Source organism: Capsicum annuum, chromosome 7, assembly GCF_002878395.1.
Source record: "Capsicum annuum cultivar UCD-10X-F1 chromosome 7, UCD10Xv1.1, whole genome shotgun sequence".
In the NCBI taxonomy this organism is placed as follows: Eukaryota; Viridiplantae; Streptophyta; class Magnoliopsida; order Solanales; family Solanaceae; genus Capsicum; species Capsicum annuum.
This window is the reverse complement of record NC_061117.1, coordinates 18,804,773-18,823,002: the sequence shown is the minus strand read 5'-3', so window position 1 is coordinate 18,823,002 and position 18,230 is coordinate 18,804,773. Positions and strand designations below refer to the sequence as shown.

Below are 18,230 nucleotides of genomic sequence, written 5' to 3'. Positions count from 1 at the left end.
TATTCTCTAATCGAAAAGTTGTGTTTGGCATTGGCCGTCTCAATTCAAAAGAGGAAACACTACTTTTAAGCTCATGTTATCCGTCTTATATCTAGGGCAAATTCCATCAAGTTTGTAATATCGAAGCCACTTCTTAGTGATCGACTTACAAGATGGTACCTTCAATTTCAACAGTTTGAGATTGTGTACATTCCCCGAAAGGCCATAAAGGGACAAGCATTGGTTGACTTTTTGGCAGACTACCCGATACCTGATGATTGGGAACTGAGCGATGAACTTTCTGATAAAGATGCAATGGTTATTGAAGCTATACCCCCATGGAAGATGTACTTTGATGGTGCCTCACATCGAAATGGAGCTGGTGTCGGTGTGGTGGTCATCACTCCAAAAAAAGAGGTTATCCCATACTCTTATACCCTAACAAATTATTGCTTTAATAATATTGCTGAATATCAAGCTTTAATACTTGGAATTAAGATAACAGTTGACATGAAATAATTGTAATTACAAGTCTTTGGTGACTCCCAACTGTTGATCAAGCAGCTTTTGGAAATCTATAAAGTCAGAAAGCCCGAGCTACGACCATATCACGACTATGCACATAAGTTGATGGGGTGTTTTGGAAAGGTAACCCTCCAACATGTGCCAAGGAGAGAAAATAAGCAAGCTGATTCCTTAACTGCTTTGGCCTCAACCCTAACTCTTCCAAATCAGACGCGAGTTAATATCTACCAAGAATGGGTAGTACCATCGTTAGATGAGGATGTAGAAAACAAAGTTGAATACTTTGTTGCCATTTCTGAAGCTGTAAAAGAAGATTGGCGACAACCTATCATTGATTACTTATGTTATGGTATACTTCCAGAAAATCCAAGGAGAAAGACTGGCAATCATCGTTGTGCACCTCACTTCCTTTACTACAAAGACACACTGTAAAGAAGATCATTTGAAGGAGTACTCTTACGGTGTTTGGGACAGGAAGAAGCAATTCAAGCTTTACTAGTAGCGCACTCAGGAGTTTGTGGATTACATAAATCTGGATCGAAGCTCCATTTTCACATTAAAAGGATGGGATATTATTGGCCAATAATGGTGAAATATTGCTTAGACTATGCTAGAAGATGCAAAGCTTGTCAATTCCATACAAATTTCATACATTAACCTCCAGAGGTACTACATCCAACTGTAGCATCTTGGCTGTTCAGTGCTTGGGGAATGAATATTATTGGTCCAGTACCAAAATTTTTTGGTGGACACTTATACATCTTGTCCGCGATAGATTACTTCTCAAAGTGGGCCAAAGCTGTTGCTCTTAAGGAAGTAAAGAAAGAAAATGTTGCAAACTTTATCCAAGTGAATATCGTTTACCACTTTGGAATCCCTCAATATATAATAACCGACAATGGCAAGCCATTTGATAACAAGTTGATGAAAAAGATTTGTGATCTCTTTGGCTTCAAGCAGCGCAAGTCTTCTATGTACCATGCTGCCACCAATGGTCTAGCTGAAGCGTTTAATAAGACTTTATGCAATCTATTAATGAAAGTTGTCTCCAAGTCCAAGCGAGATTGGCGTGAACAAATGGAAGAAGCTTTATGGGCATATAGGACGACTTACCGCACACCCACTCAAGCAACCCCGTACTCACTTGCTTTTGGAGTTGAAGCATTCCTACCACTTGAGCGTCAAATACCTTCTTTGAGACTGGTTATTCAAGAAGGGCTCACCGATGAAGAAAATGCTAAGTTGCGTCTTGCGGAGTTAGAAGCTCTTGATGAGAAGAGGTTGGAGGGTCGACAAAAATCTTGAATGTTATCAAGCCCAGCTATCTCGTCCTTTCAATAGAAGGGTTTGCTTGAGGTGTTTCCAAGTTGGAGATCAAGTCCTTACAGTAAGAAGGCCCATTATTACTTCTCGTAAGTCTGGGGATAAATTCACCCCAAAGTGGGATGGACCATATGTCGTATAAGAGGCATATTTAAATGGTGCTTACAAGCTTGTCGATGCAAACGGCGTAAAAATTGGTCCTATTAATGTCAAGTTCTTAAAGAAGTGTTATCTTTGAAGGAAGATGACACTCCTTAAGGCACGAGTATAAACTGCATGTACACTCATGGCCTGCAAGAGTATAAATTGTGTACGGTTAAAAAAAAAAAAATAAAGAAGTCCGCTAGTTGAAAACCTCGAAAGAGGCAGCTCGGCAAAAGTTAGGATGCAAAAAAAAAAAAGAAATACTCACCCAGAACTACGTTGTGACTTGATCCTCTTTACTGAGGTATGTAGGTGCTTGGAATTTCATTCTGAGTTCAGTTGCATGAGTGTCAAAAAAAATATATGTTCCTGCAGTATCTACCACATGGATACCAAGTATGAAACTATTCTAATTAAATTTTGGACTTACTCTAAATATTTGTGACTCAATGGGGGCAACCCGTAAAAAAAAAGAGTTCCTTCAATGGGATTTGGAATGCCAAAGTTCTCCAAGCCTACAACTAGAAGGATCTCAAAATTTTTATGCCTTAAGATGGACAAAATTTGTTCCTTTGCACCTTAAGCGGGCCTCTAACAAGTTTATCCTTAAGGGATATTGAAATTTTCATGCCTTAAGGTGGACAAGATTTGTCCCTTTTCACCTTAAGCTGGCCTCTCACGGATTTATCCTTAAAACGATATCAAAATTTTCATGCCTTAAGGTGGACAAGATTTGTCCCTTTCCACCTTAAGCTGACCATCGAAAAGGGCCCATACTTAGAGAAGACCATTGGAGTCCATACTTAGAGAAGACCATTGTATAAATACATCGGTGAAAGGGCCTATACTTAAAGAAAACTATGCATCTTCAAGCAAAAAAATTTTGGACTTAAGGTGACGGAGGCGAAGTTAAACTCTCGCACCTTAAGCCGATGTCCACCATCTTCAAGAAAAAAAATTTTGGACTTAAGGTGATGGAGGCGAAGTTAAACTCTCGCACCTTAAGCCGATGTACACCGTCTTCAAGCAAAAAAAATTTTGGACTTAAGGTGACGGAGGCGAAGTTAAACTCTCACACATTAAGCTGATGTCCACCGTCTTCACGAGAAAAAAATTTGGACTTAAGGTGACGAAGGCGAAGTTAAACTCTCGCACCTTAAGCCGATGTCCACCGTCTTCAAGCAAAAATTTTCGGACTTAAGGTGATGGAGGCGAAGTTAAACTCTCGCACCTTAAGCTGATGTCCACTATCTTCAAGTGAAATTTTTTGGACTTAAGTTGACGGAGGCGAAGTTAAACTCTCGCACATTAAGCTAATGTCCACCATCTTCAAGTGAAATTTTTCGGACTTAAGGTAACGGGGACGAAGTTAAACTCTCACACCTTAAGCCGATGTCCACCGTCTTCAAGTAAAATTGTTCGAACTTAAGGTGACGGAGGTGAATTTAAACTCTCGCACCCTAAGATAATTGTTGCATATCGCTATCTGTTTCGATTCTCCAAAAACAAAACAAAAAAAAAAAAGAAACAAGAAAGAAAGTAAAAACACAAATAGAAAGGATGTTACCTGTTAGAGCGTTGTGATCTTGAAAATTGTATATCACCAACTTGGATTGAGACAAGATTCCTTGATGAGAATAAACCCTCAAAATCTAGTTTGAAACAATCAAAACACTCTTTGGTGTTGATGGTCCCACATCAAGATATAAATTATTTGGTGAGGCGATGCAAATCTGGAATCCTCTGTCAGTCAACATATAAGATCGCCTTCAAAAAATTATCTAGAATAATTCCAGATGTTTTAAAATCCAAATTTTGGATATGTTATACATGCATGTTTCTAAAATCTATAGGATCAAGCGGATCATAATTTCGATACTCTCACATTGAGATATAATTTTTTTGGTGATGTCGCGTAAATCTGAAATTATTGATGCATTAAAACTCAATGTTGAATTTGGGATAACACCTGAAAATATCTCGATTGTATTAAATTATAAATTTTGGATATGTTATATATCTTTGTGTCTAGTTTCACAAGAATCAAGCGGCTTGTGATTTCATCCTTTCTACTTCAAGATATGAAAGTTTTAGTAAAGACGCAGATATGAAATATCAAGCATGATAAAATTCAGGGCTAACTTCAAAAAATTATCGAGAATTATATTGAAGGAATTTGAAGCTGAATTTGGATATGTTATAGATCTCGAAGTCTATTTTCTGAAATATTAAACGGTTCATGATTTTGATATTCCTACAGTTAGATATAAATTTTCTACCACTAACATGCTGTGCTGGAAAAAAAGTGACGAAAATAAGAGAAAAATAGGAGGGAAAGAAACTACCTCAATATTGTTGATGGCTTGAAAACTCCAAAATTGATATTTAAAAAGTGGGGAAACTACCTCCTTTTATAGAGTTGTAGGATGGATGTTTCCTTCACCAATATAAATTAAGATTGGAATAACTTCCATCTCCAAATTCAAATTGAAGATTGTTTCCTTCTCCAATATAAATTCAGATTGGAATAGCTTCCATCTCCAAATTCAAATTGGAGATTGTTTCCTTCTGCCATACAAATTCAAATTGGAGGTTCTTTCCTTCTCCAATCTAAGTTCAAATCAGAAAAGTTTTATTACTGATTAAGTAAGGCGATGACAAAGTCTTCCAAAATATGTTTGAAATTGGATATCATGCCTCACCAATGGGTCTTAAGTGTAGAGATTCATGGAAAAAAATAAGAGAGTTTTGAGAGGCATTATCAATATGGTTCGGCTTTAAATTTTTGAATGAGGTATTCATATGTATGAAAATCGTTGAAGCACGAAGGAAACATGCTTAAATAATCATACTTCAAGGCTAGTCTCCAAATTATTAAATGTCCCGACAAGTCTTGAAGTAGGGGGCATTTGTGGGCGATGCAATTTTATTAAATTTAAATCCGTACAAAATTTAGATTATATTAAATTTAAAATATATTAGTCCCAAATAAATATTGTGGATTAATATAATTGGATTAATTATTTAAGTCAAAACATATATGGGTTTAATTAAAGTCCAATTTTTATTGGGCTAGCCCATTGATTTGAGCTACAAATGATGAGCCCACTTTAATAAGCCCAAGATATTGTCATATTCTAGAGGCCCAAATAAGCGCCACGTGTCAAATGACGTAGCATGCCAAGTCAAGTGAAGGGGCCAATAGGATCATGCCACATGTCAAAATGATGCAGCAAACCCACGAAATAAAAGTCCATAAAAAGGCGTCACATCACTTAAATCTGATTGGTCAAAGGAAGTCATATTCATCATTACTCTTCCTTTCCTACAATTATAAATAGGGGTCTCATAATTCAGAAAGGAGACCCCAACACTCTAACAAGAAGCAAGAGAAAGCTCATGGATCAAACACCACAATTTCTCTACAAAGCTCAGGCATTCAAAGCAAGTTCATCAAGATTCAATATCAAGACCGCAATATTCAAGAACAAGCTCAAAAGCCCTTGAATTCAAGCACAAGTCAAGATCAAGACCCTCAAATCAACAAATCAAGTTTAAATTTAAGATCAAGTTTTAAGCCCTTGAATTTATATTTGAAAAGACGAATCAGAGGATTCATAGAGATTTTAACACTCACTTATTGAAACACTCACTTATTGAAATCAATAAAACGATTGTTACTATATTTTTCTTGTCTCGAATTATTTATTTTTCGGCCTCGAGAATTTTACTGTCCAACAGAAGAAAAGATTATTTTTTTTATATATTTTACCCTTAGCATTAATTACTTATTATCTAAATCATTTTTAATAGTTATTACTAAACACCAATTAATAGAGGCAATATGATCATGTCACTAAACTATTCATTATTTTATCAATGAATGTATCAAGTTAAAATGTAAGACGTAAACCCAAACGAAGAGAGTAGGACAGAGCTAAGACAGTGATCTCGATGGACGAGTCATCCCTAACTATTTCCCATTCCTTCCCTACCAAGCCGCCTCTTTATTATAATTGAATCTCATTATCAGAATTTCTGGTTCCAATGTGGGGGAAAGGTGCCTTCTAACAGCTAGTGGAGTAACATTTACTATATGGATATTGCTGGCAAATCAGTTGTATATGAATTGAATTGACTTAGCTGCATTTGCCTGACTGTGCTTTCACATTTCAAAGCCCATCACTTTCATTACTAGACATTTGGTACTAGTTATTAGGAACATAAGATGAGCTAGAGGATGGTTTATTTATTAGGATATTAATGATACTCGTATGGTTTTTTTTTTTCAATTTTGAATTATGATTTACTGGGAGTTATTTAGTAAACTGGATAGGATAAGTAGGGATATTTCAATGAAATTATTTTATCCTACTCTTCATATGGGATAGTAATTTCATCATTTTAGTACAAGTGGTGGAATAAAATAGTCATTGAATTCGTTTAAACCTCATACCAAATATGAGATAAAGTTAATTTCAAACTTTATATATCCCAAAATTATTTTCCTTATTCAGTGTACTTAACAACCCCCTAGTAATTGTGTTACTGCTCCTGTAGTTGCTGGTCTTTGGATTTCTATTACTATCGACTTTTTCTTTTGGTACTTCGACATCATTTTATTTTGTTTTCTTCCGCTAAATGTAGTTTATTTACTATTTGATATTTTTTGTGCTTATATTATTTTTTTTTTGAACCGCTTTGAGTTTGTTTTTTTTGAGCCGCGAGTCTATTAAAAATAATCTCTATATTTAAGGTAGAGATAAAATCTGCATACACTTTACTCTTCTTATACTTTATGAAATTACATTGAATGTATTGTTATAATTTGTTGTTGTTGTTTTGGATGATGAGAACCAATTTAAATGCAAGATCTGAACATTTTGTAGTCAAATGTTAGTGCAACATGTGTGTTCATGTACCAATCTTTCAAGTTGTAAGGTAGTTGAGCTTTAATTTTGTATCAAAACGTACGTCATCCAGTTTGGACCGTCATTCTCAATAAAGAGAATTCAATTTCATATTATTTCTTTGAAAGTTTCAAAAAAAAAATATTTATACTTCCTGCCACTTGTATTTGTCACAATCGTTCATTGCACCACTTAATGGGGTCATATGGTACGACGGATAAAGAAAGTAATCGCGGATGAAATTTGAGATTAATTTCTATTTCACGCTTAATATAAAGTATTAGCTAATTTTGAGATAATTTTATCTTATCACGAATAAAATAATCTCATAGTTTCATCCGACATACCGAACGACCTCTGAGATTATTTTCAATCATATATTTAAGGTCAAATAATCTTGTACTCCTCACTACTTCAAGATTCGATTGTTTCATGATCTTCGGTACAAGTACTTTTTTTCAGTAATACATTTATCATTGGTCTTCACTTTAACGTATTGCAGTTATAGGTCAAACGCAGTCTGCGAATCATTACTCAAGAAAGTTATACACTTGCGCAATTGCAAAGCCAGGAATTTGGCAAAAGATTGTGCTAGTCTTAAATATACAATCATTATAGCTGCTAACATTAACCTCGGTGACCACTGACCACATAATTTTCTAACAAAGGATGACCACCCTTTGCCTAAAGTGGCTCCACCCACGGATTTATGGGTCAAATCAACCCATATTGACAAATACTGAAGGTAAACATTCTTGGTGAAAACGAAAACTCAGAACACTCACTGTTCAACTCTCCATAGAAACAGCCGGTGATTGCTGCATGATATGAAACCAAATACGTTATATGAAATTGATGAAATGTCAAGTGCACCTTTCTTTACATAACTGATGATCAGATAACCCGATCCACGGAGTTCCCAAAATCTGATAAACCACCGACAATCCCTTTCCTTTCGATGGATGTATATAATAATTTACATGTTGTGTCATGTTTATTAAGTTGAAATTTATTTTTCTCGCAGTATATGAACGGGAACAGGTTCTGTTGAATATCGCAGCAAAAGAAATTCTACAACTTTACAGCACTGGTTTAGCTAAAGACGCGCATAGCACTCGGACTCATCTCGTTCTCTACTCTGTTGAAAAGTATCAACAGCTTCAAAAGACAAGACAAATGGACGGCCATTCTTTTCATGGCATAATCTTAGCTCGCATTGGTTTTTGACAATCAAAGGGTAAGGTTATTATCCTTTGAGTACCGATAGTTTCTCCAGTAAGGAACGGATTTCAGTGCTGCTACATTCCTCATCCGCTTGGACAACATTAGGGCTGTCGAATGGTAAAACATCAGATAGTGGGTAACTCCTATTACCATGAATTAAGCTGCTCGCATTAGTGCAGAGTCCTTTCATTATGACACACTTGCGTAAGCCACCGATCAATCCTTCATAATCAGTGTCACCACTTTCTCCAATGAAAACGACCAACTTCGACAAGTCCATTCCCCATCGCAGATACAAGTACCTGTAGACGATGTTACAGTCATTTAAATAACAATCTAAAGTATCAAAACTTGCTACCAATGGACGAAAGCTTTCTGCCTCAGCTTCAGCTTTAATTTTTACTCCCCGTGAACACGTAGAAATGATCCCATAAATTCCAGAAATATACAACCATGTAACTACTCTACACTCCGAAACCAATCAAAATACAATCAAGAATGACAGCAAGGTTATTATAGCATGTGTTTGACTGCCAGGGGACAGCAGAGCTGAAAAGGATATGACCTCAAAACCACTATTCATGGAAAAACATAATGACTAAAGTGTCATGTTGTCATTTGGAGTACTAACAGGAGGTTGGCCAATAGACGTGAAGCCTCTTTTTCTGGACCCAGACAGTGAACCTCACAACCACCACAGAACATTTAATGCAAGTTCAATAATCATATACATAGTTCTTTGACTATGAGCCAGCTTTAATCGTGTACAACAACAAAATACCCAGTAAAACCCCACAAGTGAGGTCTGGGGAGGCTAAAGTGGACGCAGACCTTATCACTACCTCGGGGATATAGAGAGGTTGTTTCCATAAGACCCTCGGCTCAAGTGTAGCAAATACCAGTACAACGAAGAGGAGCACATTGAAGATAATATGGCAACATGGGACAATGCAGAATCTACCATAAAAACAATACTCAGACACAAAATGGTGCGATAATCGAAACACTAAACGACAAAATAACAGATATCTACGGCTAAACCCTACGCGACCAGCTTTGATTGTGTAGTGATGTTATTTTGACAATATACAAGTAAAAGCGTACAAAGAAAAATTGACTAGTAAGTGTAGAACAACAAAGTCAAAATATTTAATGCGTTCTGAACCAAGATGCACCATAGATACATCAAATTGAAAATCAGGAGGTGACCATTTCAAATGGAATAATTGGCAGAGATACCCCAGTAACCTTCTGGCAGTGAAACTAGAAACATTACCTGAGTGCTTGGGACCGAGATGCCAGTACAGGGATCACATTAATCCTACTACCATTTTGACAATAAACAGCGTGACAACGTAGTGCCTGAATTCGCATTATTTTTCTAAGTTCTTTAGCTGGAGGAACCTGCAAAAGCATCAAACAACTATCACTTAAGAGCGTGTAACTAGAAATGCTATTGACCTGCAATTGCATTATAACGTCAGATGCTTGGAAGAAATAGATGTCAGATGTTTCAAAGAATATCTAGCACAAGCCTGAATCAGTAACTTGCTTGATTCAGCAGCCAGCGTCAGTGAAAGCAGATTCTCAAACAAGAAAATATGAAAGCTTTTGCTACTGCCTTGAACCGCTCCAAGGGTGACAGGAGGTGTAAAAAAAGAGTCAAAGAAGCGAAACTAAGAAGGAAAAAGAACACCAAAAGATAGAGAAAAGACGTCAATGTACCATTCCAGGCTTGCAGACTTTGAAAGTATAGCAGTAGTCAGCTGAATTGTCTTCATCCTCAACAACAATGTGGTCTTCACTTTCACCCTTCTTGTCAATGATAGAAGCTGCCCAACGCACCAAAGTCTTCCTCAACCCTTCGCCCCCCCAACGATACTCTATATGTGAGTGATAGTACAAGTCAACTACAAAAGGATTTTGTTCAGAGTGGAAGGATGAATAATAAAGATCACCACCGCTATTGCATATGTAAGCATCAAAATCAGTAGGATTCATGCCCTCTGAAACCAGGAAAGACTGTACTTCTGATATATTGAAAGATGAAGCCAGGATAAATCCAATGGAACCCTCTGCCCTTTCCTTCTCTACAGCCTCAAATATCTTTTTCACACTTCCAGAGAGTCCTGAGCTAGCATCGCAATCCACTGCAATAACAAAAATATGGCGTCTCCTCCTTATTGCTGGGAATTTACCAGCACCAGAATTCTGGTCTGCCTTATCTGACGACCAAGATTTCGGTGTGCTCTTCAGTGCACCCTTAGACCAGGACAAAACAGCATTCTCTAACTTGCTCTTTCGAGCTTCGGGGTCCAACGTATTATCAGCATTTTCTTTATTATCATTCTTTTCCCCATCTAATGAAAATCTCAAATTTAGAGATATATCATGAATATCTCTCAAGGAATCACTAGGGGAATCTGATTCTGAATTTTCATCATCATCATCATCGGTTCTCAGCCAGCGTGGTTGCCTTGGTTTGCAGCTAGCTATCCGGGATAGATAAGTTTTACAGTGCTCAGGCCATGAGAAAAGGTGGATATTTTTTAATCCATTTGCCCTGCATTTAGCCCACAGTTGCTTATCAGCAACCAGCTTCAAAAGAGCATCAGCAATTGCCTGTTGATCATGGGGATCCACTAAGAGACCATTGTCAAGAACCTGCAAATTGACCGAAGATCAATTCGAATCTAGTTTGGTTGGAAGTTCGTCAGAACAGAATTGAAGACATCAAAGGCAGGACATGAAATAAATGCAACAGCATACCCTATGTATATCAACGGGTCCTCCATTTTTTGTGGCTACCATTGGGAGACCATAAGCTGCTGCCTGTGCAAGGGAGATAAAAGTGCATAGTTCAACAAAGACGACTCACAAACTTATGATGAAAATAACAAAATCACCAACTAACACTCGAACCGCGAGTGAAGAAGAATACCTCAATCAAAGTCAGTCCAAAAGGCTCAATAAAAGCTGGATTAATAAAAACACCCTGTACAAAAAAGAAAATTCAAGAAGTATATCAACATTTTTTTATCTTAGCCACTAATAGCTGAAGGGAATACAAGCATGCTGCCAAAATATCTGTATTTCTGCACCTGTGTATGAGGCTATGAAAGAGGAACAAATACCCCTGTTCCATGCACAAGTCTAGAAATAGCTGAAACAACTTTGAGAACATTATCTAGAACTATTTGCCCATATTTTTTATTCATGATTGGGAAGCCATGAAGGTTTCTTATTGTGGCTTCAGGTGGGCACATGAGAAAGAGAGACAAGTTAGACCCATTCTCTTTATATTCCAGGAAATATGAGGAAGAGATGCCCAACAGTTTTTTCCACGTTCTGAACTGGAAACCCAAATAATGGCTTTCAGGCAGTTCAATACTCAAGTCCACATGGCCTATTGGACACCCTCAATATAATTTCTCTTTCCATGTTTGCATCAAATTGATTTCCATATTCATCTTTCACATTGACTAAAAATCATTACTTATCCAATTGGCAAGTACCATCCTCCTGTGATTTCTGTCTTGGCATAATCTACTCATGCACAAAATGAGTAATGATGAGCTGATAAAATGCAAAGCAATGTTTCATATATCTTGGGACACTTTCGACATATTACCTATAGGAAATAAAAATGAAACACTAATACATATACACTTTTCGGAACATATTCAACCAAGAAGTGCCACACCCTACGTGTATGATCAATCAATACAAGTAGAGTAAAGGAACTATGCGCTTCAAATTAAAATGACAGGCAGTACCTTAGTCTTTGCAGCAAGACGATAGATATCAGGAACATCGGACTGCTTGTGGTGTTTAGGATAAGCTACTTGACCATAAAGATCATACTTATCTATCATCTTCAATATTGAAAGAAGAAGTGACGAATTGGTGCTAGACATTTCATCGATATTATCTCGATTACCCATTATCAAAGTCTGCAAAGAAGAAAGGAAGGAGGAAACATCAATCACACTGCTAGCTCAGCTTCCCTGCCCCGGAAAAGCAGGCAATTCACCTATACCACTGGTGTAAACTCAAACTTACAAGATTAGCAAGCTCTCTCAATGGACGACATTCACCAAATGCTTTCACTAAGGTAGTGAGGTTCTTCTTGGGATCAGGCCTAGCAAGGGCGAGTATCATAGGCTTCCTTGGATTAGAAAAGAAGCGCATAATCTAGGAACAGGAAATCACATTAAAAAATTAGCAAGAATTCAGAAAAAGTAGAAGACCACTCAAAGGAGCATAAAAATAGTGTCAATGGAAACCTCTGTCCAAATAGGTGGATCTGGGGTCTTTCCATCTTCACTTCCTTCTTCACCATCCATGTCGCCTTCATGCGGAACAATATGATGGAACTCCATCCCGGGAGGAATTACCTGCACATGGATGCTCAGTTTATCACAAGAAGCTACGGAGAAAATTGCACAAGAAACATCCAGAGGTACCAGCCATTTCAGGTAAATTAAGAACAGGAGAAGGCTGTGAACCTATTTAACTTGAAGGTTTATATGACAAGTTGTACGGCCAGCTTGAAGAAAAGAGATAAAATCAAGTTTCTTTACTCATCAAAAATCCCTTTTCACCAAGATATGAATAAACAGAGATCAATTACTAATGATGCTGAAATAATTCACGACTACGAGGGAAAGATTTCTTAAATTACTCATTGAATATCCCTTTTTGTCAATATATGAATAATAGATATATACAACTATCACTAATGCTGCTGAAAGAATCCCGGATTATGAAGGGACTAGTTCCTTAAAGCTAACGTTTTGAACTTGTCATCCTATGTAGTGATGTGAAATAACCACCTGCATCATTAATAGTGAATGTTTACCTATTTCAGAAACCACAGAACGCAACTGGGAGCTTCATATTCATTGATTTAGTGCCATATCCAACTAGAAAGTGAAGTAGATATTAGCATATTATAGAAGATCCAATACTTACCGCCATTCGAGGCATAAACCTGCCATAACAGCTGACATTGCGCTTGATCCTTGCACGTAACTTACGCTCTAATATTGGATCAAACCCATCATACAAACGCCATTGCTCGTCAATCTCCTGTCTGGTACTAGTTATGACCATTTCGGAAGCGTCAAGAGTTAACTCCTCAGCCTCAATTCTCCGCATTATCTTGTAGGTTGAGTTTATTTCATCCTTTGACAACCGACCTTGCCGCAACAGCTGCTCCAACTTATCTCTACCAAGTGAGTGACCAGTGAAAAGCATTGGTACATTTAAAGCACCTGACAGGAGAGCGGCTGAGTCACCAGCATCGGCATAATGTCCATGTATGGCAACAGGCCACACAGGATGGCCATTACCAATTTGCTCACCCAGAACTTTGGACATTTGAATAATATGGTTAAGTGCACCATCAACAAATTCGGGAATATAGGGCCATAGCTGTTCTTTGGGAATATATTTCTCTCTTGGTCCAAAAGGGATGCGAATAATATAAGCACCACTACTCTCCCCCATCTCAGTCATCAAGCCATCTGTACTTATTGGTGTCAGCATCTCTGTCGGCTCACCATAGCTCCAATCTACTTCTGGTGAAGATACTTGTCTAGTAAGCAAGTCAACCCGATATACACCTGGCATCGATCCTAAGGCCCTCGCAAGTTCAACAACATACTTCACCTGAAAGGGGACATAAAGATCATAAGATCTTCTACCATAGACGACAAGCAGAAGGAAAGAAAACAAGGTGGGTAGCTTTCCAATGGCAAGAAGCAGAGAAGATGAATTTGCATAAGCAGGAATCTATGAGTAGACACTACTCAAGAAATATAACTGAAATACATGGACGTATAATCACCTGACCACCAGTATCAGAATCCCGTCCAAGCTCCATATTCTCACCCCGAATTAAACCATGTAAACTGCAAGAATGTAGTGTAAATAAGAAGATAACATTTAGCCACAAAGGCTATAACTCTAGAGAGAGAGAGAGAGAGAGAATTCAACTGAATGAAGCAAGTAGCTAGATGCTCTGAAACTGCTAAATTGTGTTTGCTTAAACAGGAAATAAGAATAATATTTGAAGAATGGTCCTCAAGGTTTTATATGAACAAGGTCAACATGGCATTTCATATTTTTTCTTCAGATACTGCATTGGAAAGTGAAGTAAGTTTCCCATTCCAGTTCATCACACAATACTACAGGAAAAGATCGTCTCACACCTTATAAGTACAATATAAAGCCTCTTTCCCCTCTGCTGACTAGCCCATGCTTCCATTGTCTCAACAGAACTGATTCTAGGCAATCGACCTCTGGTACTTTCACCATGAGATGACATGTCAACGACTATATCTCCTTTCTCACCCTCAGATAGATCCTCTGACATATCAGCAACTGCCTCTCTGCGTCCTCTCTCACGTTCTTGACGGCGCTTTGCCATCCATTGAGCTTGCTCTCCCTCAAGCTACATATAAATACAAGGCTGAAACTTGAGAAAGCAGAACAAATCTATATGTATAAAACACCACTGAAATGGCAACACCTCTACAGATGACCTTTATAGAATGAATGAATGGCCAGTAACACGGGAGTGGGATCAGTAGTGCAGAAGAACACGACACGCCACTGACTCTGGGAACTGGACAAACTAGCAGGAATGCAAATTAAAACCTATGTTCATATTATAGTAGCCTTGATCTCAACTGTGAACTAATAAAGTTAAAAATAACAAAGAAAGATGCGATGAAAATGGTCTCTCAATGTGTAAAGAATTAGATTGTCATCCACATTAGCTAGTTCAGATTACATTCGTCCAGTCTTAAAAGACCATTCAAAGGTTAGATTTTAGAAAAGATTGCTTACGCACGGCAGAAAGACGATATAAACCAAAAGAAAAGGGCAATGCTGCTACATTTTCTTAATGAGAAGATGAGATAAAAGGGAAATGCAAATTAGGCAGTCATATCAAAATCCCATGTCAATTTTTTAAAAAAAATAATTTTGGAACTTGGCAACTTTACCAAGTCAATTGTACTTAACATGTAATCCATGTGAATCTGGGACCATTAAGAACACTGAATTCCCTTTATTCATCATTAACAAAAATCCGTTCTTCCTTTTTTTCTCCAATTTTTTTTGCATTATTAAGCTGTATTTTGGCTTGAAGACACAATTCCAACTTCCCCTGTAACTATACAATAATGATATAAATCAACCACCAGAAAAACGGAAGTAAAATAGATTATTTCATGTGTAAAGTTGTAAACTATTCATAAAATTCAAAACTTCCCATTTTCACTATAAAAATAATCAAAGAGATAAATAACACGCGCACGCACACCTGCTTTTTCTGGCGAGCCAAATTCCAAATCCGCCAACACATATTCTCCAGCCTAGTATTCCTCTCTTGTGGACTCCGAGTAGCTTGTGCCTATTGCAGCAATCAAAAAGATCTCATAAAAACAACAAAAAATCCTCAAAAATTCAACTACACAATGAATCAACCAAAGCAAATTAGGAAAATACACATTAATACAATTTCAAAAAGAGAGTAAAATTTAATCAACCAAACGAATTAACAAAACACACAATGATATACCCAAAAAAAGGAGTAAAAATTCAACTACACAACAAATCAAATAAAGAAAATTAACAAAACACACATTGATACAGTTCCAAAAATCCTCAATTCAACTACACAACAAATCAATCAAAGCAGATTAGCACAACAAACATTGATACAGTTCCAAAAAAAGAATAAAATGTTTTGGATGAGATTATTTTTTTTTTATAAGGAAGAAAAAGTAAAATCCAATTACACAAGGAATTAACCAAAGCAAATTAACAAAAAAACATTGATAGACTATTCCAAAATATAGTAAAATTCAACTATGCAACGAATCACATAAAGCAAATTAATAAAACAGACATTGTTATACGATTCCACAAATAAAGCAGATTAGCAAAACACACACTGTATTCAAAAAAAGAGGAAATTTTTTTTTTTTGGTAAGATTTTTAATTATTACTATATTTTATTTTAATAAGAAAAAAGAAAGAGTAAAATTCAACTAAACAACGAATCAAAGTAACAAATGATACAGGTCCAAAAAAACAAGTAAAAATCAACTACATCGATTCCACAGAAAAGAGTAAAATTCAACTACAGAACGAATCAACCAAATCATGCATTGATACAGTTCCAGAAAAGAGTAAAATCATATTTAAAAAACAACAAAAAATATCGAAAAATCAACTACAAAACGAATCAAACAAAGCAAAATTATAAAGCAAACATTGAGAGAGCAGAATTCTACTTACTCGGATCCACGAGCGAAGTAAATCAACCAATTAAATTAACAAAATACTGTTCCAAAAAGAGAGTAACATTTAACTAAACAACAAAAATTCAACTGCGCAACGAATCAACCAAAGCAGACAGCAACGCAAACACGAAGACAGTTCCAAAAATCCTCAAAATTCAACTACACATCGCACCAAATAACCCAGATTAGCCAAAAAGAAAATGATACAGTCCCAAAAAAAAAGTAAAAAATAACAAAACGGACATTTGATATACAGCTCCAAAATACTCAAAATTCAACTACACAGCGAATCAAATTAAAAGAGCAGAATTCAACTTACTATCCAAGAGCGATGTAAATCGGCCTCATCGAATTCAGTAATAACAACACACACATTGATATACAGCTCCAAAATTACTCAAAATTCAACTAAAGCAACGAATCAACCAAAGCAAATTAACAAAAAAACACATTCATTCACTTCATCAATTCAAATAAACAACAAAAATTCAACTACACAACGAATCAAATAGAGCAAATTAACAAACACATTCATTCAGTTCAAAAATCATTCACAGAATTGAACTTACTCGGATCCATGAGCGATGCAAATCAGTCTCATCAAATCCCGTAATCACCTCCTCAACAAAATACCTCGTCGGACTAAACCTTCCTCTTTCTCTCAACAACAACGAAGACTTCTTATCCTCTACTAATCCCGGTCCTACATCCAATATCGCCTCCAAATAACTATTTATCCAATCGTTTCCCGCCATCTCCGCCGCACACCGCCGCCGTACTCCGCCGCTCGAAATTAATTTAATTGAGCTGCGTAAAAGCTCGCTCGAATACTGCGATTATTAAAAAAGAATATTGATTACTGGAGTAAAAAGAGATGGTTGTAGAGATTTTATGGAGGTGGTGAAATGATAAGGACAGTGAAGAGAGTATTTAGAAGAAAATAATATTACTACGGAACTATATAAAGAGCTGAAAAGGCAAAGATTCTAACAAACCAAGAGAATAGGATGCTAATATACATAGTAGGAGTAAAAAATGAGTCAATTTTTTTTATTTTAATTATAATGAATTTGTGTTAAAAGACCACTATCAATTTTATTTTATTTTCCATTCATCAAATATTAGTGGAATATATCTCAAAGTTGGTATTTTGATAATGAGAAATTTCTTAACTTAATTCTGTTTAATTGAGTTTGGTTGATGTGTTATTCATGGTGTTATAATAGAAAAATATTTTATTTGAAGACGATAATGGTGCACATATGTGGAATAAATTGTGCTCGACTAAGAATTGGAAAGTGTGAATATGATATTTCTGATGTTGTGGTAGAAAATACTTTATTTGGTAACGATAATGGTGCAGATATGAGAAACTGGTTGTGCTTGCTTAAGAATTAAGAAGTGTGAATGTGATATTTGTGGTGTTGCGGTAAAAAATACTTTATTTAGAAATGATGATGGTACAGAATTGTTTTGTGAATATGTTTATTAATTGTGGTATAAATTGAATGTGTTTGATTGAAAATTAAAGCGTAAAATGTTGACATTCATGGTGTTACAATTACGGTATAAAATACTTTATTTGGAGACAATAACGATGCAGATGCATTATATAGTGTAGAATTAATTGTCGTATAAATTGAATGTGTTCGATTGGAAATTGACGAGTGTGAAATGTTGACATTCATGGTGTTACAGTAATGGCATAAAATACTTTATGTGGAGACGATAATGATGCAGATGCATTATGTAGATATGCAGAATTAATTATCGTGTAAATTGAATGTGTTAAATTGTAATTGACAAC

General features: G+C 36.3%; 1 protein-coding gene across 1 annotated transcript; it reads right to left on the bottom strand.

Moving 5' to 3' along the window:
• Window positions 1-7,709: 7,709 nt before the first annotated feature.
• LOC107877734 (probable sucrose-phosphate synthase) lies at window positions 7,710-17,807 on the bottom strand. Its single transcript, XM_016724439.2, has 13 exons — window positions 16,993-17,807; window positions 15,439-15,528; window positions 14,321-14,562; window positions 13,957-14,020; window positions 13,080-13,778; window positions 12,392-12,502; window positions 12,168-12,299; window positions 11,882-12,058; window positions 11,047-11,100; window positions 10,875-10,937; window positions 9,831-10,769; window positions 9,382-9,509; window positions 7,710-8,407 (listed from the first exon to the last, which is right to left on the bottom strand). The coding sequence occupies exons 1-13, from the start codon at window positions 17,176-17,178 to the stop codon at window positions 8,128-8,130; spliced, it is 3,165 nt and encodes a 1,054-aa protein (XP_016579925.1). The 5' UTR covers window positions 17,179-17,807; the 3' UTR covers window positions 7,710-8,127.
• Between the last annotated feature and the right edge of the window lie 423 nt (window positions 17,808-18,230).

Coding starts and splice junctions, on each gene's coding strand:
- LOC107877734 (XM_016724439.2), bottom strand. CDS start 17,178: ATGGCGGGAAACGATTGGATAAATAGTTATTTGGAGGCGATATTGGAT. Junction 14,021..14,320: donor CTTTATATTGTACTTATAAG/GTGTGAGACGAT, acceptor ACATTCTTGCAG/TTTACATGGTTTAATTCGGG. Junction 12,300..12,391: donor ATCCACCTATTTGGACAGAG/GTTTCCATTGAC, acceptor TCCTGTTCCTAG/ATTATGCGCTTCTTTTCTAA.